Source organism: Carassius carassius, chromosome 27, assembly GCF_963082965.1.
Source record: "Carassius carassius chromosome 27, fCarCar2.1, whole genome shotgun sequence".
Lineage (NCBI taxonomy): Eukaryota > Metazoa > Chordata > Actinopteri > Cypriniformes > Cyprinidae > Carassius > Carassius carassius.
In genome coordinates this window covers 6,778,147-6,805,073 of record NC_081781.1, presented here as the reverse complement: position 1 = coordinate 6,805,073, position 26,927 = coordinate 6,778,147, and the positions used below count along the sequence as shown (strand labels likewise).

Genomic DNA, 26,927 nt, shown 5'->3' with positions numbered 1-26,927 from the left:
AGGCCTATACGGTGAAATAGCAATATATCGGCGAGGACAATAAAACACATAATGTTTGGTCAATGTTTAGACTACATGGGTATTAGAGATAAATAGCTGTATATTTTATTTTAGCCTATGCTTGTGTCTTTCATAACATAATTATTCAACATTTATTTTGATCTACGTTATCTATTGTCATCAGACCACACTAGAGGTTTAAAACCAAACTTTTTTTTTTAATACTAACAAAGAATCATCTCAACTACTCGTACATTGCTACCATGGATATTTGTACAAAAATGCAGTAAAAATATTATTGATTAATATATACAGATATGTCTCCTTAGTGTCGGCAGGCAGGACACACATGTAGATGACAAGATCACCAATGGTCTTGCACGAGTATACACAATACAGATATTGTTTCCCAACATCAGTGACACTAACTTCAGATCAAAGACTTTAAGAACAGAGATAATATCATGTCTTCAGGAGTACATGAAAAATAAAAGGAAATACAGTTACCGAATGATACTGTGTACAGTCATGTGAATAAGAAAGTGCAATACAGAACAATACAAAAATCTTAAATTACATGACAGTAAGGAAGGCTGGCAGCGTGTGAGACTGCAAAAGATTTTTGTTGTCATGAGGAAAGAATATGGGAAGAGCTGATTGGCCAAGCAGGCAATAGTGAATTGGAAGGGAAAGTCCAAGGCAGTGGACGGTTGGTTGGTATCGGTTTTGATATATTGCTCTCGTCCCATTTGTTTACACATTTATCCTATTGACGAAATGAACATGTGCCTCTTTTTTTTCAGAGAAGCGGACCAGAGTGTGCACTGCTAACTAAATCAAATAAGGCTCGAGGCTGCGGTAGCATAAGATAACATATTTGTATCACAATGCAGACGGTGATGTCAAAAGAGAGCAGTAAGTACCCTGTTTCCAGAACAGTGAAAGAGTCACTGCTTCACGGGGATGGGATGTATTATTTCTACATTCTTTCAGGCTAATGGACGCAGACAGATGAGTTGGAAACCAACAGCATTTAGACCAATGAACAGTCCAATTCAACAGAGATTTAAGGAAAAACAGTTGTGGCTACCGCCCTTAACACTGAACAACAGATGTTTAAGCCTGATAACCTCCTTAAATTTACAAACATACTTATATAATAATACGTCAACATAGAGGGCGTCAGTCAAGAATCACAGTAATGACACATCACAGTGTTGATGGACTGAGCATAAATTATATATTTTGGAAGAAATAATATAACCATTATACCATAACTAATTATGCTTTCTTGTAGTGCATTTGCCAACTACTTGGGTATAGTGCCTTTGTGACTCATATCTACGGATATGGTTTGTGCATGCCTTGATTTTATAAACTTTGGATATATAAAGAGATTTTTTTTTTTTAGCCAAATAGTCCATAAATGAGTTAGGTACATCAAAAAGATCAAATAAGAAAGGTCGACATAACCCTTGTAACATTTGCTTTTTGTTACCCACTGTGTAATAGCACTTGGAAGATCTGTCTCAGTAGCATCCTATCCATTTTCTTTGTCATGATTGGAAATGAACTTGTGTGCGAATGAAGTCTCACAGACAACGAGGAGCGCTATGGATTTGGGACAACTACATTAAATTCTAGAAACGAGTAACCTTGCATAATACGGATTTCATTAAATGACATATGATTACCCATTAATGTCATTAATCTGTATTGGGACCTTACAGAAAAAAAATTAGGTTTAAAGTTTTTGTCTCAAAGGGAACAAGCACGACAAAAAATATTCACATTTAGGAAGCAACTCATATAGGTTCCATTGAAAGGTGCGATCAAAATGTCAGCTTATCATTCGGAAATGCATCGTTTTTCTGTAAGAACACTGTTGGCGAGACACATAGACAATAATACAAAGCGGGAAATAATAATGTACAGTTTGCTACCAGAACATGCACTGGTCTGAAGAGAAAGATTCTTGCTGTCTGAAATTTTTGCTATGTAAAAGTTTTTGCCATACTAGGGTTATTTGACAGAAAATTATTAGGCAAGACATATTTCTAGGGGTGGCACATGCAGCGCTGGTGTTTAGCCATATTTAGTGGCTAGCATGCCCTTATGAAGAACGTAATATTAATAATGGCTTGCTGGGTACAAATGGTACATATTTGTGGTGCAAGAGCAGCCAGTAGGCACATCTGACACTATCATGTGCCACGACCCAGGAGCCAATCAGAAATGTAGGTGATAGCAGGGACGGATACATGCTGCCTCTAACTGGTGATCAGATGACATTACAACAGAGTCAGATTGGGAAAGAGTTACAGAGAGCGGCCATATTTAACACAGAGTATTGCAACATAAAAAAAAAAAATTGTGTGACAGCACATTGAGTATTGTATACAAGTGTGTGCTGAACGAGAAACAAAGATCAGAGCTCCTCAGACCCTGCTTGTGTGTTTAATAAGGTTCTGAAGGAGGGTGGCAGAGGTCCTGTGAAGGACATAGTGGAGGGGATAAATCCTCCTGACTCTGTGTGGAGCTGTAGAGTTCAGTGTGAGACTGGCAGGTCTGGGCGTCGGGTCTGGATGATTTTTGGTTTAGGGTCGTTCTTTGGTTCCTCCTCCTCATCTGTGTCGCTGTCACAGACGTGGACCACCACACTGGGTGTAGACTCTGTGCCTGCATGTAGCTCAAACTTCTCACCTGTATGTGTAGAAGAGAAGAATCTGTCAGGTGTGGAGTTTCTCGTTAGTATATTGAATAGTGATAATATTTGAACAGAGATTTTGCTGCAGATATAAAATAAAGCAAAACTGTGAATATCACATTGATTTGCAGTTATTGGATTCGTTATTTGGCCATTGTCTCATAGTTCTTTGTTTTATATTTTCTGTTTTAAAAATTTGTTAGTAACTTTTGGTTTTGAATTACAATGTGGCTTTGCGAGTAAAATTTGGTAAGTTTGATTAATTTCCTCTAATCAGTTCTAACTTTAAAAATTCTACTGAATTAAATTAAAACTGATTTGTTCACAAATACTTTTTTATACATTAAAATGATTTTAGTAAGTTGGTAAGATTTTTGAAAGAAATGTTTAAATGTTCACCAAGGCTGTATTTATTTGATTAGAAATACAGTAACAATAGTAAAATATTGTTAAATATTATTAGAATGTAAAATGAATGCTTTCTATTTAAATATATCTTTAAAATGTCAAATTCTTTTGGGGATTCTTTGATGAATATAAAATGCATTTGCAGAAAGTACCTGAATATAAGCAGTATTTGAAATATAAATCTTCAAAAACTTTTTGAATGGTAGTGAATGTATATATTGCTGTTCATTAATATATTGATGTGTATAAATGAAAATTATAAATTATAACTAGAAAAAAGTCAATCTTTACAGTATTTTTGCATTAAACTTTTTTATTCTAATTGGTTTGTGCCACTTATACTGCACTGTATTCAACGTCCTATGTTGAAGAAAATATGATTATTAAATTTCCCATTAAATTATTTAAAAATACTGTTAATTTCTCCTGCAATACTAACAGTCAGGCCTAGAGGGCACTCTCTCTCCAGAACTCAGTGGGAGAAGAGTGAGGATATTTTAGACTGGCTATAATTGCGGTTTTGCCAGAGAAAACCTGCGATGATCCATAGCATTACAAGCATTAAACTTATACACAGAATCCATTAGGGAATGGCGCTCTACTGTATAGCCAGTGCTGAAAATCCTTATAACACTAGCAAAATGGAAACAGAAATCCACAGAGCCTGTCAGTAAGAGTGGTCTGGAGGGGTTTCCACACTTCAGGTAATTAAAACTAGAACTTCACACATTCACAAGAGATAAGCTGCTTTTCTGAACCTCTCCGTCCCTGTTGCATGATGGCTGGAAGAGAGTAAATATTTGAAATGTGCTGGACGAATACACTGTGTGTATGTTTGCAGGATGGAACAGAGCAGGAAGCGGAATCAAAGTTTACCACTGTGCCGCATGAGTGTGCAGTGCATTGTGGTCACCCAGAGTATCCAGCACACCCTCTTCTCTAATTTTCTTCTTTCTGGGAGTGTCTGGCTAATGCTGTATTGTTTTCCCCTGGCCTAGTCCCAATTTTTTATCCTATGTGCTCATATTTTCTCACTTACAAGCAAACACGTGCATCCAAACTTTTTATCTTCACACTGTTTTGACCTAATTCAGGTAAATCAGTTACGCATCTTATGTTTTATTCATGCAAAACGAACTCATTCAAATAATTCCTCAGCTATGTTCCTACAAATTTACAGTCTCTCGCATTCCTCTTCTCCTGCATAGCCTCCTGAGGGCTCAGCCTCTCTCTGAAACCTGGGCATGACGTCAATGCTGCATACTGACGTCAGGGGTCAGACTGCAGGAGAGAGAAAGTGCAAGCAATCAAGCTCATTATGAAACCTTAAACTCTTCCTAGACCATAAGAAATCTCACGAGAGGATAAAAACATAAGGTTGTGGAGCGTACGTAGTAATGTTACATAGCCCTCCTTAATAAAGCAGCAAGAGCGAGTCTTTATTAAAACAGCAGTGATCTCATTGGCATGCAGAGCACATCTCTCCAGCTCTCCTCCAAATCCAAGGTGCCGGTCTTCCAGAGCCGTGCATGTGTGCACCACTGAAGACCCACCAGCTGAGAAGGAGAGAGGCGTTGAGCAAGTGTGGCCATCAAAAGGCCAGATGGATTTCTTCCTGTTAGTGTAGGTTCAATGGGCCAGCACAGGGAAACTGTGTGGGGTATTTTTAGAGCATTATTTCAAAAAAAGGGGCAATACACTTCCCTTCATCCTTTTACAGTTCTCCTCTTCAAAAACACAAATGACAATTTCTGTATTCCTTAGCAACCGTCCCAAAAATAAACCCCCTCTTCTGATTGAAATTTATTAACCCTTTATGGCAAGAATGCCATACAAGCTGGCGTGTACAAGGGAAGAGATCCAATCTGATAAGCCCAGCTGCAGACTGAATAGCAGCCAGTGAATGGATAATGACTCACGCAAATTGCAGTGTATTTGGTGTCAGCCATCTGCCACCATGATTGAAAATACCCTCAAATAAATAGTAAAAAGTGAGGAGATATGCTGTAAAGTATTTTGATTGCTGACATTATGCATGTTTCAAACCTCTGTAGTAGCACTATTAACCTTACAGAGAGGCTGGATTTCCACTCATTTTAATGAGGACAGTTAGTAAAGGTGCAAAAGTTTTTACATTTAGCTATTCAAAGAGGCAGTACCATGCAATCGTTAACATGAACAACAGTTTTTAGTCAGCATTTATTAAAGGGGACGTCAGATGCAAAATTAAATTTTATATGGTGTTTGAACATAAATGTGTATTGGCAGTGTGTGTATACAACCACCCTATAATTATAAAAATCCATCCAGTGGTTTATTTAACATCCCCATAAATCATAACCTTTTTCTCAGATCAAGCCGTTCACAGATTATGGGCAGAGTGATGTTGTTTTGGCAGGCCCCTCCCATGATTGTTGATTGACACTGGCGTTTTAAACGCGAGTTGTGAACAGTCCACCATTGTTTCGATGCTGGAGCAGGTGTAGGCAACATGTCTCCTAAGCGATTGAGATGTTTTGTTGTTGGATATAATAATTAGCTGTCATCATTTACTCCTGACATCTGAGCTGCTGAAGACCCAGTTGATCACTTTTGTTTTTAAAGTGAATGCACCCCGGATCTAGTATACATTTTTTTATTTTTTTATGAATCTTTGCAAAATTCTTTCCTAATAATGCGCTATTTAAATGTGTCTAAAGTTTACAGTCTTGTGAGAACAGCTTGACACCTGGAAGAGAGGGGCGGGGTGAGCAGAGGTCATTAGCATTTAAAGTTACATGAAATGGGTCGCTGTGAACAGAGCTGTTTTTGACAGGGTAAAAAGGGTGTTGTTTTACCCTACCACTGAGAAATTTTGTGAGAAAGTATTTTATAGATTTTTCATGAAGACCCTAAAAAATCATACTGACTTGAGGGAAATGGGAATCTGATGTCCCCTTTAATGTTACTTTCTACATATTATAATTGATTTGCACCATTTAATAATTATAAACAAACATGAATTAACAGTGAACATTAGATGTTGGAGTTGGAAATCTCTTTTACATTTATCTGATGAAAAATACTGTCAAACTGTTATATTGTAAATTATCAATTTATTTTAAATAGCTTTTAAATATATATATATATATATATATATTTTAATGGAATTAATTCCTGTGAAAACTTGAAGAATAATTTTGTGGAAAATGTGATGCAATGTTTTTTTTTTTTTTTTTTTTTTTTTTTTGCTGTCACTTTTTATCAAATCAGTGCATCCTTAAAGAGAATAAAAGTAATTTCTTTAAAAACAAACTTACTGACCCCAAACTTTTAAATGGTAGTGTAATAAAACCACAATAAATGCTGCCAGAAGTGATTCATAATTCTTAATGCATTATTTTATGTATTAAAAAAGATTATAACTGCTATTATTATTTTTAAATATTATCATATTTGTATTGTTCTTAAAATAATTGTAATTATTGTAATTGTGCAATCAGTGTTTTCCCGACATAACTTTCATGTGCTTCCAGTCACATGGCATTTATGCCACAGGTGATTGTCTCAAAAATGTTCATAAGAACTAAAACATACTTTTGGGGTCAAGTATTTTTAGATGATAGTGGGACACCTGACCCATTTTTTTATTTTATTTTTTAAGAAACCATTGTGCTAAACATAGTTCTCAACACATCTATGCAAAAAAAAGAAGAAGAAAAGAAACAAAAAAGAGACATAGAGCACATAGTTTCAGCTCTGAAATAAACACAAGCATAAAGTGTAAGCCCTCTTAAACGTATCAGATCAGGTTCACAGGTGTTCCTACCCATAGTTCTTGTGCTTTGTGTAGCTAAAAGAAGCCTCTCTGGGCCATGCACATCACACATGCTTGGCTCCAGGTCTGTTATCTAAGCATCCACAGATGCAGCAGGAATATTTAATTAAGCGCTTTTGCCTTCTCAGGGTGAGGCGGCTGGGTATGTGCCTTGTAAACAGAGCAGGGAACAACAAAAGCACTTTGCTTTAATGAGCTGGAGTGTGTACGTGTATTGTTGTACTGTACAATTTCAGTGCGAGCCATGTGGAAACGCAGCTTCTCTGACACAAACGTGTGTATGGAAATACAAGCTTAACAATGGAAAAAGCTTCCTTCCACAACAACCACAATCATTATTGCCATCCGACAGCAGTCTAACGCAGTCGAGGTGCCTGGGCTGAATGGGCTGTTTGTTTAACTTGCCACATGGTTCCACTTGAGTGCTGTTGATTGCTCACTAGTTTGTACTGTCTCCTCTGTTCCCTAATTGCCTTCAATTGCTATTAACATGCGATGGCTTTGTGACTGAAGCCCATCATGGGCAGACAAGGTCAAAACTGAAAGTTTAAGGCAATGAAACGTCAGAGCACAAATGCACATCTCAGATTAATTTAGGCTGCAATTCACTGAAGCGTCAAAATAGGTCTTGTTTCACAACTCTTATACAATCACTTGGTCTCAGTCAAATGGACTGGTATGTAAAATGAAGACTTAATTAGGGCTGGGCAATATTCATTTTGTGGTGATTTTGTTGGCAACAATGTTTTTCATGGCTTTTATTTGATTATTTAGTTTGCTAAAGCATGCTTTATCTTGCATCTCTGATTTAAACTTAACTAAATTTGACATGTTCATAATTCTTAAATTCAAAAATTGTTCAAGTAAATCCCTGTGTGACGTTTTTCTTGTATTTATTTATTTATTTATTTATTGTTTTAGCAAACATATGTAATTAAATTTTGATAATTCCTAGTTGTTTTTATGTAATTTAATAAAAGATACATTGAAATCGGGTTGAAATTAATTTTCCTCTCCATTTTAGAACAAAATATTATAACATACATCTGTAATTACCTTTTGTGTCTACTGTAGTGACCTAAGGCCTTGTTTAACTTGGTTCAGTACTTCTCTTTCTTCATTTAGATTCCTCTGTCAGGCAGTTAAGTGGTAATCAATAACAATAATGTAGTTTTCTCTAAATTCTCGATTAACTGACATTTATTGTAGTAGTTTAAGGACTTAATTCAGTTCAGACTGATTTTATGCAAGCATACATAGCAAACTCAATGTGACGTTTTATTCTCAGACAGTTTATTTTTGGTGTTGATTTTATTTTGCAAATGTGACCGAATTTAATGTGACAAGTAAATGCTGTTTCATTATTAGTCAAAAAATCAAAAGATTTGAATTTCTTAAAATTTTTAGCACTGGTATTCTGTCATGTACTGTCCTTAAAATCTATTCCTACTCAGCAAATGAAATAGGTGGTTTCCATAAGCACAACATTCATCACAAACACAATATTTTATTAGCACTATGTAATAAACAGAGACTAACAAATGAACAAATTTAATTCCATTCTTTCTAGTGCCAGTCTGTGGGTTCTCATTTCACCCTGAACATGTGGAAACATTCCTGGTTGACTGACCTCAGAACAGGCTGTGAAACCACCAGAGAAGTGAAGCGGTTTCATTGTCCCGCTCTGGGATTATGCAACTGAATGGCAACCCTTCCAGCAGCCATTGAGGGGATATGGCCACCTGATACAAATCTAGCATTGCTGTGTATGTTTATATATCTGTGTGTAGTAGTAAGTGTTGTATGTGTCACTGTGATGTAAAACAGCATGATATGCAAGTTTTTCCATCAAGCATGTTGTGAAAAGGTGAGCTAAATCAAGCATTTAAGGTTTTGCTGGTTAGCATGAACATTTAGTTTCCGCAGAGTTTTTATGTTTTAAGTTATGGTGAACCTGTGAATTTCTTAAGGACAAATTAGCCAGATTGTCCTAGATCTGGTTGTGCCATCTGCATGTAAGCCTTGCATCTCACAATGACTCATATTATCACAGCTGTAAAAGCTTTTAACTATGTAAAGTATTTGTCTGAACAACAGAATAAGCATTGTAATAAGCTATGACTCATTTGTTTACATGTCACTTAACTCCATTACATAAATAAAATAGGTTAAACCATCAATAAAATAGGTTAAACCATCAGAGTTATGCTTAAACATTCTTCATACTTAGTCAGAGAGAGCCAGACAGAGAGAGATTTAGAATTCAGCAGGATGTGTTCACCGGATTCTGAAATTGATCCCTTGGGGGTTTGATGGCTGAGAGTCCGTAATGCCAAGCCCTGTTGCATAATTCAAATGTTCCTACTCCATAATCCCCAAACGCCTTTTACACTGTCAGCTAAAAATAGACCAAACAAACAGAGGGTGACATTCAGTATTGACCTGGTTCCATAAGTGATTCACTGCCAAACAGAGCTTTTAGGCCTGGTTTCTCTGTGGCTGAGTACTGTCATATACTCACGTGCTCGACATACTCTAAGCTGCTCTATTGCGAAATGAGGCAAGATGGGCTGAATGTGCAGAGCAGCTGTTTAGATGGGAACACAAGATGATGATGTGTTTGCCAGGGCAGCAGATGGATCAGGCTGAGTGATATAATACAGACAAATTTAGATGCATTACGAGAAACCGCAAGGTACTCTTATGGGTAAAAAAGTATCTCAGATAGATTGTTTAGTCTAAACCAGCTGTGAAAGTAACTGATGATAACAATGCGTTTGGCTTGAAATTGAGAGAAAAAAAACTGCCGCAGATAAAGGCTGATGGATTCAGAGCAATTCTGAGCTGATGGCTGTGATTGTCAAGTATTATTGGAAATCAGCAGAGAGCAGTCTGCATCGTTTATACAAGGTCACTGGCGTGGGCCTGTTGATGCAGGTTTTATGGAGAAGAATGATATTCATGAGGCAAGAGTCAATGATGGCAGATCTGGCTGTGCTGGTGCATTATACATGACTGATATTTTAAGTGCAAGTCCACGGAAAGCTCTCTATCTGGCCTCTTCCATCTAGGATGTAACGATGCATGCCCAGCCAGTTGAAAATCGATAGATTTACAGAATGGTAATTCAAAGTGCTTTACATAAAAGGAAGTAAAATCACAACAATAAGAATTTAAAAACTTTTGAAATTTTGTAAAAATTGATTTAAAGTGAATTTAAAACAGTTAAAGATAGAAAATGATTATATATAAAATACAGTGCAATCAGTTCGGACATAGCACAGTTCTCATTTAATAAATGCACAGCTAAACAGATGAGTTTTGTGTCTGGATTTAAATGTGGCTAATGTTTTAATACATCTGATCTCTTCTGAAAGCTGGTTCCAGCTGCGGGCAGCATAATAGCTAAAAGCGGACTCGCTTTATGTGAACCTTTGGTATTTCTAACTGACTCGATCTGAGTGATCTGGGCCCGGTTCCCCAAAACGTTCTTATCGCTAAGTAGTTCTTAACCTATTCCTTAACCTCTCTCTTAACCTTATGGCACGGTTCCCAACACGTTCGTACGCTAAGTATATCTTCTGTAAGTCACACTTTCGTAAGGTTGGTCTGGACCATTCGTAGCTCTCTCTTAGCGTTATTTGAGCTCATGCCGCTACTGTACAGCAGTCTTTAGAAACCAGCGCAGCGAAGTACAAGTCAAACTATGGTATGTTGACAATTTTGTGGCTCAACAATGATTTTCTGTTATTTTTTAAGACTCATAATAAATTATGTTCGCAGTAGATACAGGCCTGTTTATGAAGTTGACTTTATGTGGTTACAGAACTAATAAGGTGGTAATTAGCCTAGGCTTTTTCGTAATGTAATTAAAGTAAATTGGCAATCATTTTTTTTGATAATTAAAATCTGGCAAACAATTTGGCTCTAAATGGCTAAGTGGGTAAGCATGGTGGTGTCCAGTAAGCGACCAACTATGGCAGCGATCCAACATGTTCTTGTATTGAATCAAAGGCGGAGTCGGACTCGGAGCCGTTTAGTCCATGTCAGTTTTTTTATTTGGCAATACTTAAGCCCTTTTGACATTTTGCCTGACGTGGCTATATTAAAAAAAATACCCTCCCAAGACAACTCATTGTGGAGCAGCTGGACCTTCCCAGACCTGCGCTGGCCAGGCTAACGCGGCGGAATTTTGCTTTAAGCCCTGAAGCCCAGCGCTACTTTTTTTTTTTTTTTTGCTACAGAGAGATTCATCGAGGTCGTGGGAGAGGGCTACAGCCTAATCAAGACCTCTGTGTGGAAGTGCGTAAACACTGTCACCAACACCCTTCTGCGCCGTGCTGGGGATTGCATCCTGGTGGATGGCACACTCATCCCTATCGCCAATCCATCAGTGAATGATCAGGCGTAGGCTACTTATCGCGAAAGGAAGACGCGGCCATAAATGTGCAGGTTATAGTGGACCATAGGGGTGTGATCTCTGACCTGGTGGCAAGGTCCAGCAACACTTCAAGTTCCTCTGACGAGAGGCTTGGTGCCCTTTTTTACATGCTTCCTCAGCATATTTTGTATCGAACTCTCTCTCTCTCTCTCTGTTCATTGTAGATAGGTTGCTTTTTATTAAAAACACAAACCAATTGCAATCAATACCGCATTAAACAGAAGTACTAACTGCAGCTGCTTGCCAATCAATTCTGATTGTAAAGTACCTTACCATTAATATAAAAGTGTATTATATAATTTTCATAAGTCGTTAAACCCATGTCAAAAAGCGGCACAACGGGATAAGGAGGGTGGATGATTAGCGAGGGATACCCGGTTCGTCTAACCGTCACAACATATCATGTGAACATATTACTGACCATTTGATAATTTAATTTATAGTCTATATTCTACTGATAACTTAAACTATGTTAAAATAAATGTTACTGTAATAATTTGAGGAATGTTTCATTTGCATAGAATGTGTTGTCTTTCTTAACGCTGTAATGCACCTTCATGTGAAGTGGAAAATCGATTCATGAGCAATCGATGCCAACTAATTCAGCACCCTGACTTTGGACAGCGCTCTTGTAACGTCGGACGTAAGAGGCAGCGTGCTAAGAAGCTTCCTAAGGGACACTTCGGGGAACACACTTAGAAACATCAACAACTTTGGTAAGATATATCTTACGATGTCTTCTTAGCGTGCTAAGAGTGAACGTTATCGGGGAACCGGGCCCTGTTCGGTTTATATTCAGTAACCATGTCTGCAACGTATTTAGGTCCTAGGCCATTGAGTAATTAATAAACAAGTAAAAGTATTTTAAAGTCAATTCTAAATATAACTGGAAGCCACTATAAGGACCTGATGACTGGTGTGATATGCCCAGATATTCTGGTTCTAGTCAGAATCCTGGCAGCAGTGTTCTGGATGAGGTGCAGCTGTCTAATAAGTCTTCTTGGGAAGGCCAGTGAGGAGACCATTACAATAGTCCACCCTGCTGGTGAAACCCAAGGCATGAACAAGTTTCTCCAAGTCATGACTGGAAACAAAACATATAATTATTGCAGTGTCTTTGAGATTATAGTACAATACAGGTGCATCTCAATAAATTAAAATGTTGTGGAAAAGTTCATTTATTTCAGTAATTCAACTCAAATTGTGAAACTTGTATATTAAATAAATTTAGTGCACACAGACTGAAGTAGTTAAAGTCTTTGGTTATTTTAATTGTGATGATTTGGCTCACATTTAACAAAAACCAACCAATTCACTATCTCAACAAATTCAACTACCTCAACTCAGATTGGCATGGAGGTGATCAGTTTGTGGCACTGCTGAGGTGGTCTGGAAGCCCAGGTTTCTTTGACAGTGGCCTTCAGCTCATCTGCATTTTTTGGTCTCTTGTTTCTCATTTTCCTCTTGACAATAACCCATAGATTCTCTCTGGGGTTCAGGTCTGGTGAGTTTGCTGGCTAATCAAGCACTCCAACACCATGGTCATTTAACCAACTTTTTGTGCTTTTGGCAATGTGGGAAGGTGCCAAATCCTGCTGGAAAATGAAATGAGCAACTCTGCATGTCATGGACGTCCACTTAGACTTATGCTCTCCTTTACTCACATAATAACCTCTCCATTCTAAGTATGACCTGTACCATTTAAGTACCATCCCAGAAAGGCCAACTCAGTCTTCCAGTCTCTCTAGAAGTATTTTATGATCGACAGTTTCAAACGCAGCACTAAGATCTGGTAGAAGCAGCACTGATATTTTGCCAGAATCAGAATTAAAGCGAATATCATTTATTATCTTAATGAGCGCTGTCTCTGTGCTGGGAGTTTGGAGAAGTCCCAGAAAGAAGTGAGGCGATCACCATTTCTAAGGTATTTACTTCTAAACAGTTAAGCACACTTTTGAAAAAGATGTGGGAAGTGTGTCAAGAAGTCTTTCAAGTTGCTGTACTATTTTTTTTCAAAAATTTTGCTATCAATTGCGTCAAAAAGTGAGTGAGATTGAGATTCAGTGGTAGCAGAGAATATTTATAATGCAATGCCTTTATCGCTGCTTAGAATACTATGAAATATGTTGCGTGCCTTATTAAGATACCACATCATCTCAAAGAAGGATTTATTTCAAACACTCAACTGATGTTATGAAGTAAGTTTGGAGTAGAAATATGTTATTAAATGTGGTAAAAAAATATTGTTAGCATGAAATTTAAATTCATATGATAATATGTTTCACTTGGATGTAATTCACAATACAGAAGGAAAATATCGAGTGCTACAAATTACAAGTTTTATAAATTGTGAGGAAGCATCTGAAGAAAATGTATTTTGTTTAAATATTTTTTTCAATATTTTTTACTGGAAAACATTTATTAAAACTCATTAAGAAGTCAATTTTACTGTGTAGCAAGATTAATTAATATTAACAACTTGAAATGTGTAGAAATTAACATTTAGTAAGATGTTTTAATTGGCTTATTGGACGACATCATGATGGTTATATCATAAAATTATAATCTGCTACCACAATTTGTGTTTTTTCTCCATAGGGGTACAATAGTGGTGGACAATGGAAAGACAAGGACAAAGATGATTTATGGCAAACCTAACTTCAGAGTTACATAATGTTATGGAAGAACTGTCATCATCTGTAATTTAATACACAATGCTAGAAAGAAGAAAAAAACCTGTTAATTGGGCACTGAAAAGGTCACCCAGTGGTGCTTTGTAATGTGATTATTTGCTCCTAGATGGCTTAGCTGTTCCCATGAGGGCCAGGGTGCTCACAGGTCCAATGTATGAAAGTGTGTGTGGTCCATACCAAACATAGCCCCCCATCTGCACTGTCAAACACCCAGATAAACAGAAGCATCTACACGGCCACTTTAATCAAAACACATTACAGCTCCAGAAGCACTGACTACAGTAACCACTCATCAGTAGGTTACCATATGCTCCGTTCATACGGGACAAGTCCCAGCCAGGATTTTAATAATGCCTAAAACATCCAGAGCAGCTTGACCAATAACATGCAGGTATTGTACATAATCGACCAATCGTGGGGCTGCATGTGAGAAGGTGAGATCTAGAGGGAACGATCAAAGCGATGCAAATATGCACACGTGTTTGTTCGTTCGCTGCGCACAAATCCCCCCCAAAAACACCAAAGTGTGCGACAATGCTTCTAGTCAAACGAACGAACAAACATGTAAAAGCGATTCAAAAGCTTAAGGAGCCGTCTGCTCTGCTCTTAATAGCTCTCATGAATGTTACACAACGATAACCTGCACAGTGCAAATAGCCAAACCCTGGATATTTTAGGCAATATTAAAATCCTGGCTGGAACGTGTCCCGTATGAACGGCGCATATGGTCACCCTACTCATCAGGGCACAGTGGGAGTAGCCCACACACACACCCCTGAAGGTCAGGGTGATTAGGAGAAGAGTGGTGGATGTAATCACCTGCACTGCAGTGAAGAGGATAAATCAAGACAATGGCTAACAAAGGAATTGATGTGCTTGATTTGAGAGGTTAAGGATTTGTAGCATGCTACATGACGTCCTAACATGCACGCCTGAACTTCAGAGTTCAGGTGTGGGTATGAGCGTTTATACCAGTGCATGATGGACCAGGATAATGGTGCCAAAAGGCAAAGTTTGAGAGAAAAGTCTGGTGAGTTGTAACTGACCTGGGCCAAGCTTGGCAACTGCATATAGCAGGTCGTAGTTAATAACTGGTTTGGCCTCATCAATCTGTTGCCAGCCAACTGGAGGTGAGCCAGGAGGAGAGATGAGGAACTGTTTGGAAGGCTGGGGAGGAGCCAGGTGCAAATTGTCTCCTTCGGATGCTGGATTCTGCACCTAAGAGCCAGAGAGTGTATTAGTCCAGGATGCAGTCAAACAAAGACCTGATTGTAACACTTGATGCTTGGATCAATCCAGTGACAGTGACATGACATACAGCCAAATATGGTGACCCATACTCAGAATTCGTGCTCTGCATTTAACCCATCCAAAGCACACATACACAGCATTGAACACACACCCAGAGCAGTGTGCAGCCATTTTATGCTGCGGCACCTGGGGAGCAGTTATGGGTTTGGTGCCTTGCTCAAGGGCACCTCAGTCGTGGTATTGAAGGTGGAGAGAGCGCTGTACATTCACACCCCCACCTACAATTCCTGCCAGCCTGAGACTCCAACTCGCAACCTTTTGGATTACAAGTCCGACTCTCTAACCATTAGGCCATTACTTCCCGATGTATATAATGTAGTCATTAGCAAATGTGACCCTGGACCACAAAACCAGCCATAAGTAGCATGGCTATAGTTGTAGCAATAGTCAATACATTGTATTGGGTCAAAATTATAACATTTTCTTTTATGCCAAAAATCATTAGGATATTAAGTAAAGTAAAATTCTCGTTCCATGAAAATAATTTGTTAATTTCCTACTGTAAATATATCAAAACTTAATTTTTGATTAGTAATATGCATTGCTAAGGAACTAATTAGGAAAACTTTAAAGGCTTTTTATTGAATTTTTTTTTTTTTTTGCACCCTCAGATTCCAGATTTTCAAATAGTGGTGTCTCGGCCAAATATTAGCCATCCCAACAAACCAAAGAAAGATTATTTATTCAGACATTCAAACATTTATTGTTCAAACATTCTATCTATCTATCTATCTATCTATCTATCTATCTATCTATCTATCTATCTATCTATCTATCTATCTATCTATCTATCTATCTATCTATCTATCTATCTATAGCTCAGTTCTGAATGGCAAATAACCCTGCTGCAATCATATTTTCAAGATATCCTTCTTTTGAACCCTAATTTTGCAACAACCATGTTAGCCTGATTTTGGCAGTTACTCTGGTAAGTGGCTAATACCAGCTAGCAGAATGCATCTATTTCAGAGCTATCTGCTCCACCAGTGGATTCTGCCCTACTGGAGTTGTCTCATCCTGAATATGAGTTCATTTCCTGCTCACTGAGAAGGGTTAGAAAACCTGACATGATTAACAGAAGGATTAAGATACACATGATGTATAATAAAATGTACATAAAGAACAAACTCCCTAATGTATCAGTATCTTTCTATTGTTCTATAATTTGTTCTATCAATTAAAAAAAAAATGTAAGCATGGCACTATAAAATGTTTGTCTTTTCCAGTAATTTGTGATTCCATTTGGTGCAGAGAAACTGCACACTTAGCAACATTGTATACTTTTTTTAATCAACTCCAATTCAGATCTAATCGGGCAGAAGCAGCATAATACTTGACGAATGCATAGTTTGTATCTTAACCTGTTGTCTACATGTCACTCCTAAATGTACTTTTTTATGGAAATGTACCCTTCTTAGAAATACAGAGATTATACAAATGTTGGGCAACTGAAGCCACTTCTTACCTGGGCAAAGTAGAGTTTAAGTTTCTTTCCTCTGAAAGGTGTCTCGTGCAGCTCTATTCTAGCGCTGGCTGCTGCTTTGGGGTTACTGAAATTGATTCGTACACGTCGGAAGCTCTTAAACTGCTGGAACGTCACAACCTCATCGTACGCAAGGAAGAGTGCTTCGAACATTTCCTGAAAGACAAAAAATAAACAAGGTAAATTAATAAGGGATAAATATTTCAATTCTGTCCACTGGCAAATGTCAAAGCATGAATAATTCATATGTCTTCATAGAAGATAAAGAAAGTCAAGCAGGAATGTTTTTTACTGTGTCAGAAACAAGCAAGACCTGTTCCACCAATATCAATCTTATCAGGGCTGTGAGAGAACGATTGCGAATAATGTCATCATATTGCTGACAGGATGAAAGTCATTATATTCTTTATGGGACATGGCAGTCTTTGGACTAGGAATGCCTCACAGATCATCCAATCAGCTCAGCCAGAACTGGATCGTTTTGAAGAGACAGATTGGCTGAGTCTGTTATGACACTTAATATTCATTTCCTGTGAAGGAGAGGAACTGATGAAAGCAATTATATATCCCTTAGCACTCTCAGCCTCATCTGTTAAAGAGAGGACTTTCCCAAATCACATGTATTTACCTGCATTCTAACCTTCACCATATAGACTTAATAGGATTGTTCATCCCGAATGAAAATTCTGTCATAATTTAATTATAATTCAAACAGTAGAGCATGGCACTAGAATGACCAGGTCATAATTTTGATTCCTAGGGAAAGCTACAACTGATAAAATGCATTCATTGAATGCAATAATATGTACATAAATGTATGCCAAATAGATCAATGTAAATTTACTCACCCTTCATGTTTACTCAAAACCTGCATTTCTTTCTTGCTTTATATAGAACAAAAGATATTTTGAAATATGTTCTTCAAAATGAGGGTAAGTGATGAGAAATTTTTCCTTTTTGGGTGGACTATCTCTTTAAAACATGATGCTTACTGTTTTTGTAGTGATATAATGGCTTCTAATTAATTTTCAGTGCTTTAGAAAACCTCTGCAGACTTAATTTGTATATAACCTTAGAGGATAGGTAATTCCTGCCACTAGCAGCAAAATTGCAAATAAATAAATACCTAAATAAGATTTTTTTTGTGTGTGCGTGTTTTAAAGCTTTTTAAATAGCTTATTAAATAAATAAAAGCACACTGTTATGAAACACTCTTTCAGAGCATCTGAAACAGGATTGCTGGAACTGGAAATGAAACACCTTAGACTGATTAGTATTTTCAAAAAAAAAAAAAATGTGTGCAGGCTATCACATTCCTGATTTGATTGTTCAATTTAGTGTGGTATTAAATTGCATTATTATCAGAGACCTGTTAAAACGGCTAACGTCTCAGTGTTGGGTTTGCTTTGCCTTTTAAAGGCATAGCACATACACACTTGGAAGTGAGGCCAATGTGTACACCAAAAATAGGTATTCAACATGAAACCCTCAAATATGCCCTGAAATTCCAGCCAACCGCTGGTGAAACACTTCAATATGATGACAAACAACAATCTATATTATGAAACATGTAACACAGGAAGGTAGATGTGCTTTGTTTGTATCAGTAATCAAGTTCAGGTAGAGATTATGAAATCTGAAGGGTGAATAGTTTATACTTTAAATCCAACCAGCAAATAATATTTTTCTTCCATGCAGCTCATATTTATTTTCATAAAACTCAAATGCACATTACATTTTAAGACTGCATGCTAAAAAAGTACTGCTTTTATTCCTTTAAATAATCTCTAAAATGTACTGTTGTAAAAGCACTTGGATTTGTTGCAGCTTTGCAACTAGTCTCAGTTAACTACAGTTTAAGACTGCTGACAACTTCTGATAAGTGTACAATTTCTTGCTTTTGATAAAAACATCTTCTATAAATTACTCTTCACTGTCTGTCACCAGAGATTTTGCTCAGTTCTTCCCAATACACAGAATCTAAAGTTGTCACTTTTAGCATCAGGAAATAGTGAATGTGCTCAATAAAAATGTCCAGAGATGGGGGCAGATGAAAGATTAGAGCCGCTGACTGGTACTCTCCTGCAGAGACAGATGGATAGCTAAGGCTGTTTTCTTCCACAGTGTAAATTCGCCATATACCTTGTATCCTGTCACAATCTGTGAGAAACATCCAGCATATTCCTTCATCTTTGAGCCAAGAGTCAGCGTCTCTAGAGATGACAGCTGTGGATATGTCACGTCCACCGTGTGTCAGGACGGGCACTGACAGCTGGGCTCGTTCTGAATGACTCAGCAATGACAGGTGACACAAGATGAGTCCATGAGAGTTACAGTGCATATGTGCACATTTTCTATCCTGCAGATTTCTGACTCAGCACTTCCCTGAAGTTTTACAAGATGTCAAGTGCATCCAGAGCTAACTTGATGGTGTGTAAAATGCAGATCAAAGCACATTTGTCTGATCCACTGCACCTTGAAATTAGATCATTTACTACCGTCACAGCACTGTTGGTCACCAGCATATGTCGAGTTTTGGATGCTGATGTCCCTATCAGGCATCTTAACTTAATTGCAAAAAGACGGTGACTGCGACAATCTGAAGTGATGAAACTATGGTGCGTGCTTTTTTAAACAGTTTCATAGGTTTCACTTTATACTGTTTGAATTTATTTAAAAATGACAAAATTTTAAAGCTGAAAGTCCTGAGATTTGTTTCATAGCAGAAAACCTGCTCTGTCTGTCGATGCGTTGTAAGTTTTCTCTTTGGTCTGCGATGTATTTTTCACTGCGTGAGAACATAAGTGTAGTGTGAGAGTGCCATTGTTTGTCGGGATAGCAACGGTAACTAAGGAGTGCGGGACTTTGCGAACGGTCAATTCAGACCAGGTTTATTTCTACAAATATCCTCTAACACATCACCACTTTGAATGACATTTTTACATTTTTATGGGTGGTGTTTGCCCATGCTGTCCACTGCCATGTTGGATGTGGATGTCAGGGTGTTGTTATGGGGGTTTTAATCACATTTCATATGATTGAAAAGATGCTCTGAGTGCTTGCTAAGTGAGGTTATTATTGGTTTCTTATTGGCTTAGTCAACAGAGCTTGTCTGTTTTATTATGGTTCTTATAATTTAAAAATACTAACTGCTTAGAAAAGTAAAAACATGTTGCACAATATGAAATATCATTCTTATTCTTAGCACAAACAGTGCAGGATGAATTGCAAGCCGGAGTTTAACACTTACAGTTAGGAGTCTGAACATATCACTATATTAAGCAATAATAGAGACATTTGCATTAACAAACACCAAAAATATACAATATCTGAATCACGTCCTTGGAATGTGTTTGAAAATAAACCCTAATGGAAACATCGAGGTTATGGGCATCACTTTCTACCTAGAGTACATGAGGCCTAATATGCAAATTAATAAGCAAACAAACGTAATATTTTAAACAAGGCATTGGAGATAAATATAGCTGAAGAATTATTTTACTTTATTGCCATGGGTTACATAGTGTTATGTTCATTTCTGAGAGCCCTCAGCAGACATTTCAAAGCTAAGTATTTGTAGTGGAAATAAATCACATTCCTTTACAAAAATGGACACCAAGATGAAGGGAGGAGGATGAAGGTTATGTGCAGTGGAATATTTTGCCACTGGCTTTCTAAAAATATTACTTTATCTAATCATAAAAGGATCTGTGGAATGATATATTTAAAATTTTCCAAAAAAAACACCAGGACTTTGATGCATATCGTTTTTTCCATTCACAGTAGATTAATCACACACACACGCACGCACGCATGCACGCACGCACGCACGCACACACACACACAGTATTAATTTATATAAATATATACATGGAAACTTTAAAAATGGACATTAGCAAATTGACAGGTCTGCTCTTCATTTATCACCACTTTGAAACAAACAATTTAAAAACAGAAACAGCAGTTGGCTTTAAGTGGACCCATTTAAAGTGGTGGAAATGAACATTGATACCATCTGGTACTTGCTGGTATAAATGTCATGAAAAATATGTTGTAAAAGATAGTCTTGATCACTATGAAGCTCATATACAGTACATACACAATGTCGATTGACATTTTTATTATTTTTGCTAACTTAATGTTCTAAAAACATTAAGTTTTGTGATTTGTGGACCAAAATGAAAGCATCCCATTGACCTTAGTCACAGTAGACACAGTATTTAACTAAATTCAAACTAAAAACATGGCTCTGCAAAATCCTAGACACATAGTAGTACAATATAATGTTGTTTTTGATGTATCTGCTCTGACAAAAGCACCATTTTGAGATGTTTTTTTAATTTGTTTAATGATGCATGCATGCTCATATTCCATATTTTTACATTTACTGTAATACAAAAGCTTTGAAAGAATAGGTCACTGAAATATGAACAATTTACAATAATTTACGCACACTTATGTCTTTCTGAATCTATATGACATTACAGCATTTAGAAGTGATTTTAGTTTATACCAAAAACAAATTTTTTAATAAAGTTGTGAAATACGCAATGAAAGCTAAAAAAACTAATTTGTTTTGGAAGCAGCAAGCAGCCATGTTAGTTTATAAACAGCCTTTGGTGACGTTTGGGCTGCTGTATGATCTCTACGGTGGCCGAGAGAGCTCAACGCGCTGCAATTTAAGAAAACACATGCAAATTGAAAAAACACCAGCAAATAAAAAAACATCTTCATCAATTTGACAACACAAGTGTTGCAAATCATGCATATAACGAAACGCGCTGCAAATCCTCAAAGCACATGCATATTACGAAACGCGCTGCAAAATCTCACAACACATGCATATAACGAAATGCGCTGCAAATCCTCACAGCACATGCATATAACGAAATGCGCTGCAAAATCTCACAACACATGCATATAACGAAACGCGCTGCAAAATCATCACAACACATGCATATAACGAAACATGCTGCAAAATCTCACAACACATGCATATAACGAAACGCGCTGCAAAATCTTCACAACACATGCATATAACGAAACACGCTGCAAAATCATCACAACATATGCATATAATGAAACGCGCTGCAAATCATCACAACACATGCAAACTAAGAAACGCTGCAAATCCTGCTACAAATAGCACTGACCACAATGGAAATGTTTCAAGGAGACCCCAAAAAATGTCGGACCCGGCTGGGATTTGCTTATCGTGCAGTGGTTACTGGTCAGTGGAGTTGTTGGTGAACTGAAAGTTTAGTTTTTTTTTTTTTAAACACCCTGATTGCATGATTCCTTTATCATTTGGATATTATTAGCCTAAATAAGCTGAATAATTACATGATTAAATGTAAAACGTTACTTAAGATGGCTAACTTTAATATCCTCAGCTAAATATAATTTCAAGGTTAATGAAAATAAATTTGCAATGCTTCATTAATTGTTTCTTAATGTGCATGTGCTGTGAGGATTTGCAGCGCGTTTCGTTATATGCATGTGTTGTGATGATTTGCAGCGCGTTTCGTTATATGCATGTGTTGTGATGCTTTGCAACACTTGTGTTATCAAACTAATGAAGATGTTTTCTTCATTTGCTGGTGTTTTTTCAGTTTGCATGTGTTTTCTTAAGTTGCAGCGTGTTGAGCTTTCTTGGCCACCGTAGATCTCAACCTACTAAAGCATGAAATTACTGTGCAATGACATGCTCAGTTACCAGCTTTTTTCTTGACAGATAAAAAGTCCATCAAGGATAAGAGAGATGCTAAAAATAACACGCATTAGCCCAGTGACACCTCACTTAACTTCACATAGATAGTTGCTTTCCTGCCAAGACAAACTAACACGAGTACAAACTGCGTCAGATGACAATACTAAAATGTAAACAGCAGATATAGCTGGAGAGTCCATTAGAATGGAATGATTGGCCTTCCCATCAAGGAAAAAAAAATGAGGTGCTATGCTTTTCCACTCTTCTTTGAGGATGGTGTGGTATGAAGGCATTTAAGCAATTACAGCTGTTTTTCAGCCAAGCCGTGTGTTTACTGTTCACATTGTGGCTTGAAAACGTTCTTAATAGGGGGTGGAAAAGGGGAAAACGCAAACTGAGCCTAACCTTAACATTAATCCTTAAATTAATGTCAAATTTAACAGTCCCCTGCTTTTAATCAAGACCAGATCCTTTCCTTGCTGGGAGATGAATTAGCGTCAGATGATGTGGAGAAAAAGGTGAGTTTTTCTTTGCATGGAGAGACACTATTCATCTTAAACAGATCCAGGCCACATCCTCTCAAGCTCTTTTTTTTTTTGGCTCAACTTTGACCTTGGTTAAATATAACTCTTTAAATCTACAATCTAAAGCTGCACATTGCTTGTCTTAGGACTGCAAGCCTAAATAACTTGTGAATACTGTTTATAATATGGTAAAGTAAACAAACAGAGGTCTCAGACCTGTTCACCAGCCTTCTGGTGCATATTTTGCACCAATTTTTTGTTTGATCTGGCAATCTCTAATTTGATTGGCAGCCTTTATGTTTTAACACAGGGTCTGCTAAGAAACAATGTTTACAAGGTACTGTGTGTACACAACATATATTTTTGAGGAAGAAATTAAATTTAAATGAATACTTTGTTTTGTAACTATATAGTAGTGTCTATATCGTTTGTATTTTTTACTTTTGGACCAGGCTGAAATTCTGATCACAGTCTATACACAATTTCTGCAATCTTCCCAGTTTTCACTAGTTTACATAGACTGTGTCAGCATGATTTAAAATAATTGCTGTCTTGATGTTATTGTGGTATTTGGCACCAGTGTCATGGCTAACTGAAACCAAAACTATTAAAACAAATTTTTTTTGTTAAATAAATCTGATATAAAATAAAACATAAATATTAGATGTCACACTTATACTAAAAAACACTTATATAAAAAAAGTGTTGCCATGCGAAGTAGTAATATAGAAATATACAAAAAAAAAAAATAATAATAATAAAAATGACAATAGCACATAAAATCACTTAAAATGGTTTTAAATTACTTTTAAAAACTAATTAGAAATATTACTATAATAGTATATAAATACTAAAATAACACAGTCTGGCACTAATCTAGTTTATATTTTTATTCTGATAAAAAGACACTTCAGATAAACCCGCCCTAAACGGCACAAGAAAAAAAAAGTAAGTGGTTAGAATTATGTTCATATTTAAAAACCAAAATCTTTAGAGTCTTCTAGCACAATCAGGTAAAGGACTATCAAATGCTTACTGACTGAGAACAGGGAAAGAATTCTTTGACTCGGTGAACTGATATGACAGGAAATGGAGACGTGCTGCAGTGCCTGAGATGTTCTTACTGTTATTAGAGGAAGCAGGTCGCCTCCATGGTACCCAGAGAAAATAAATGTGACCTCCTGACTTGCAGTGTTCCCAGTAAGGATCAAATAAATGTGGAAAGCCCAGAAGACCCACTGCTCTTCCTGCTATTACTCAGCATTATGGCCCAGCTGAAACTCAGCCCTGTCACAGCATAGGCAATATGAAACATGTCACAAGAAACACAGGAGGCAGGAAGAGACAGACAAAGGGGTCCAGAAACACTGCATGATCTCATAATAGTGAATAGAAGGTATGCGAAGATAAAGATAAAGAGGTAGTATGTATGGAAAATACTGCCATGTCAATCTATATTCTTGACAGTATGAAAACTTGTTTAGAAAGTTTTCCAAAGCCATATGGTAGCTTTTGGTAATGTACTGTACTCAAAGCAGTTATTTAACCTGCAAGAGGAGGTGGAATAGACATAAAAATTACAAAATTACAAAATCTATTCCCAACACAAAGCCAACATATAGATTCAGTAGACTTGCAATATATAGTTCACAACGACTTTTTTGTGGACTATGAATAGTTGTATGGCAAGTGCAGTGTATGATTTATAAAAATAAAAAAACTACAGAAGAAGAAAGCTTTTCATCAAAATTTAATTTTCTTCTACTTTTATTCTCCAATAAAAATGCAAACTGGCTCTCTGACAGTACGTGGTGCATGTGGAAAAGCAGTTATTTCTCAGTTACTCTGGTACATGAAATGCTGTACAATTTTCTGACACCCACTTGTCACAGAGAAAAAAGGACAAAAAAGTCAAACAGTATTTACACGTTTTCAAACAGCTTTTCAGATTTTCTTATGAGACGACACCAAATACAAGACAGAGTACTGTCATTTAGCAAAATACAAGTGCTCTGTGAACTTAAACGAAATTGTAATCATATTCATATTCCCCTGAAAAAATGCATTAACAGCTATTTGTTCAAAGGAAAATATAAAGAAAAACATTTCATAACTGAACATAAATCTTGGTGTGAACATGCCTTAAGCATTTCACTTTTCAGAATCCAGTTATCAGAATCAGAAAGAGCTTTATTGCCAAGTATGAAATAAAACCCCATCCTGCATTATTTCCTGCTTAATTATTGGTTTCACTCGAAAAAGTAGCCTAACATTTCAATTAAATTTTCCTTTGCAGATGCTTCCATGATGTTAGACAATTTTTTTTGGGGGGGGGATACATAGCGCTTAGGAGGACTCCTTAGCTACTGACATTCCTTCCATGTGCAATGAAGACACATAAAAATTGTCAGCAAATGATGTCAGGATAGAGAGATACACAAAAGATCCTTGTGGCCCTTTTAAATCTGACCCTAGCTGCAAAACGCTGATATTTAATAAAGGACAGTATAATGTAATTCAGTTAGAACAGATTCCACTGATTCCAAAGGGTGCAATGAAGCATTACAAACACCCATCCAATTAAAGGATGTGGAATCAATGATGACCTTGTATGTCTGACTGAGTGTGTGATGTGAAAGATGAGCATGTCACAGACTTCAGAGAATAATGGTCAGTCGGGCAAAAGCGTGATGCAATGAGATCAAGTGTATTTTTTTGTAATGAATGGTGTGCGGTGTGAATGAAAAGAGCTGTCACAACAACCCTATGAGGCAAGACAATCAAAATCACCACCAGGCAAAATCATTAGACAGAAAATAATTTTAAAGAGGTGCATTTACAAACACAGTCACTTGAAAGACAAGACAAAATCGTCAAATTTGAATCGATGAGCCTTTTAGTGCAAAGTTGGTGTGAAAACCTACTGTAATCTGTCTTTTTTCTGTGGATATACATAATGAGGCACTCTAGTCTGTTAGTATATTGACATAAAAAAAACTCTATAAACATAATAACCCTTTTTATTTGTACCTCAGAATAAAGGATGTCAATGTGACAGTCCAAACATCTCTTAAAATCAGTTACACCAACCCTTAGCCGTACATTCCCTAAACAAGTTGGAAGTTCCTGCCATACCTTGACCTCCCGACTGGTGAACACCTCCACGTCCACCGCGCAGGCGATGAGAGTGGAGATAATACAGTCCACGCTCCTGGAGGGCATGCTGGGCTCACTCAGATTGAAGGGATGACCGGCCCCTGACAGAGTATGTGTGAGGAGCGCGTCTGAATGCACGCAAGGCTGTGTGTGAGTGTTTGGATGTGCTGCTTTCCTGCTCTGAAGAGCCTGCTGTAACTCTTAGATGTACTTGTGTGTGTATGTGTGTGTGTGTGTGTGTGTGTGTGTGCTAAAGCCCCCACCCCTCACCTCCTCCTCTCTTTCTCTCTCTCTCTCTCTCTCTCACTCACTCCATGCAGTGACATCACTGGCTCTCTTTATGAATGCACTTGCACACACCAGGGTGTTTTTTATTCATAAATTAAGCCTTTTCTCTTTTATTTTGTCTCCTGTAGCTGTTCTTGGGTCCAAAAACTGGTATATGTGAACAGAGTATGAAATACAATAAGATATTTTCTATTTCTACACCTTTTATTTTTGTCAGTTTATTTCATTATCACTCTGATAGGAAAAGAAAGACAGGAGAGTGACTCAGCACTGCAGGTTTATATAAAGTCGTATAATAGCCACTAGTGAGCGGATGGAAATGAGAGCTCTAGAACAAGAAGGATGGAGCGAGAGAGAGATGAGGTCTGTGGATCCCGGCACGACAGATA

At 37.2% G+C, this 26,927-nt stretch overlaps 1 protein-coding gene across 2 annotated transcripts in view; it reads right to left on the bottom strand.

The window, feature by feature from the left end:
• Positions 1 to 197: 197 nt before the first annotated feature.
• Positions 198 to 26,927, bottom strand: part of rcan2 (regulator of calcineurin 2) — a 65,226-nt gene continuing 38,496 nt past the window's right edge. The window contains exons 1-4 of one of the 2 annotated variants that reach the window (XM_059512347.1): positions 26,230 to 26,458; positions 16,843 to 17,016; positions 15,113 to 15,284; positions 198 to 2,703 (exon numbers count right to left, since the gene is read on the bottom strand). In XM_059512347.1, the coding sequence (XP_059368330.1) occupies positions 2,549 to 2,703; positions 15,113 to 15,284; positions 16,843 to 17,016; positions 26,230 to 26,316 (588 nt within the window). In that variant the 5' untranslated portion in view covers positions 26,317 to 26,458 and the 3' untranslated portion in view covers positions 198 to 2,548. Of the gene's footprint in view, positions 2,704 to 15,112; positions 15,285 to 16,842; positions 17,017 to 26,229; positions 26,459 to 26,927 lie in introns of those variants that run through there. The other variant, XM_059512346.1, reaches the window with a different exon arrangement.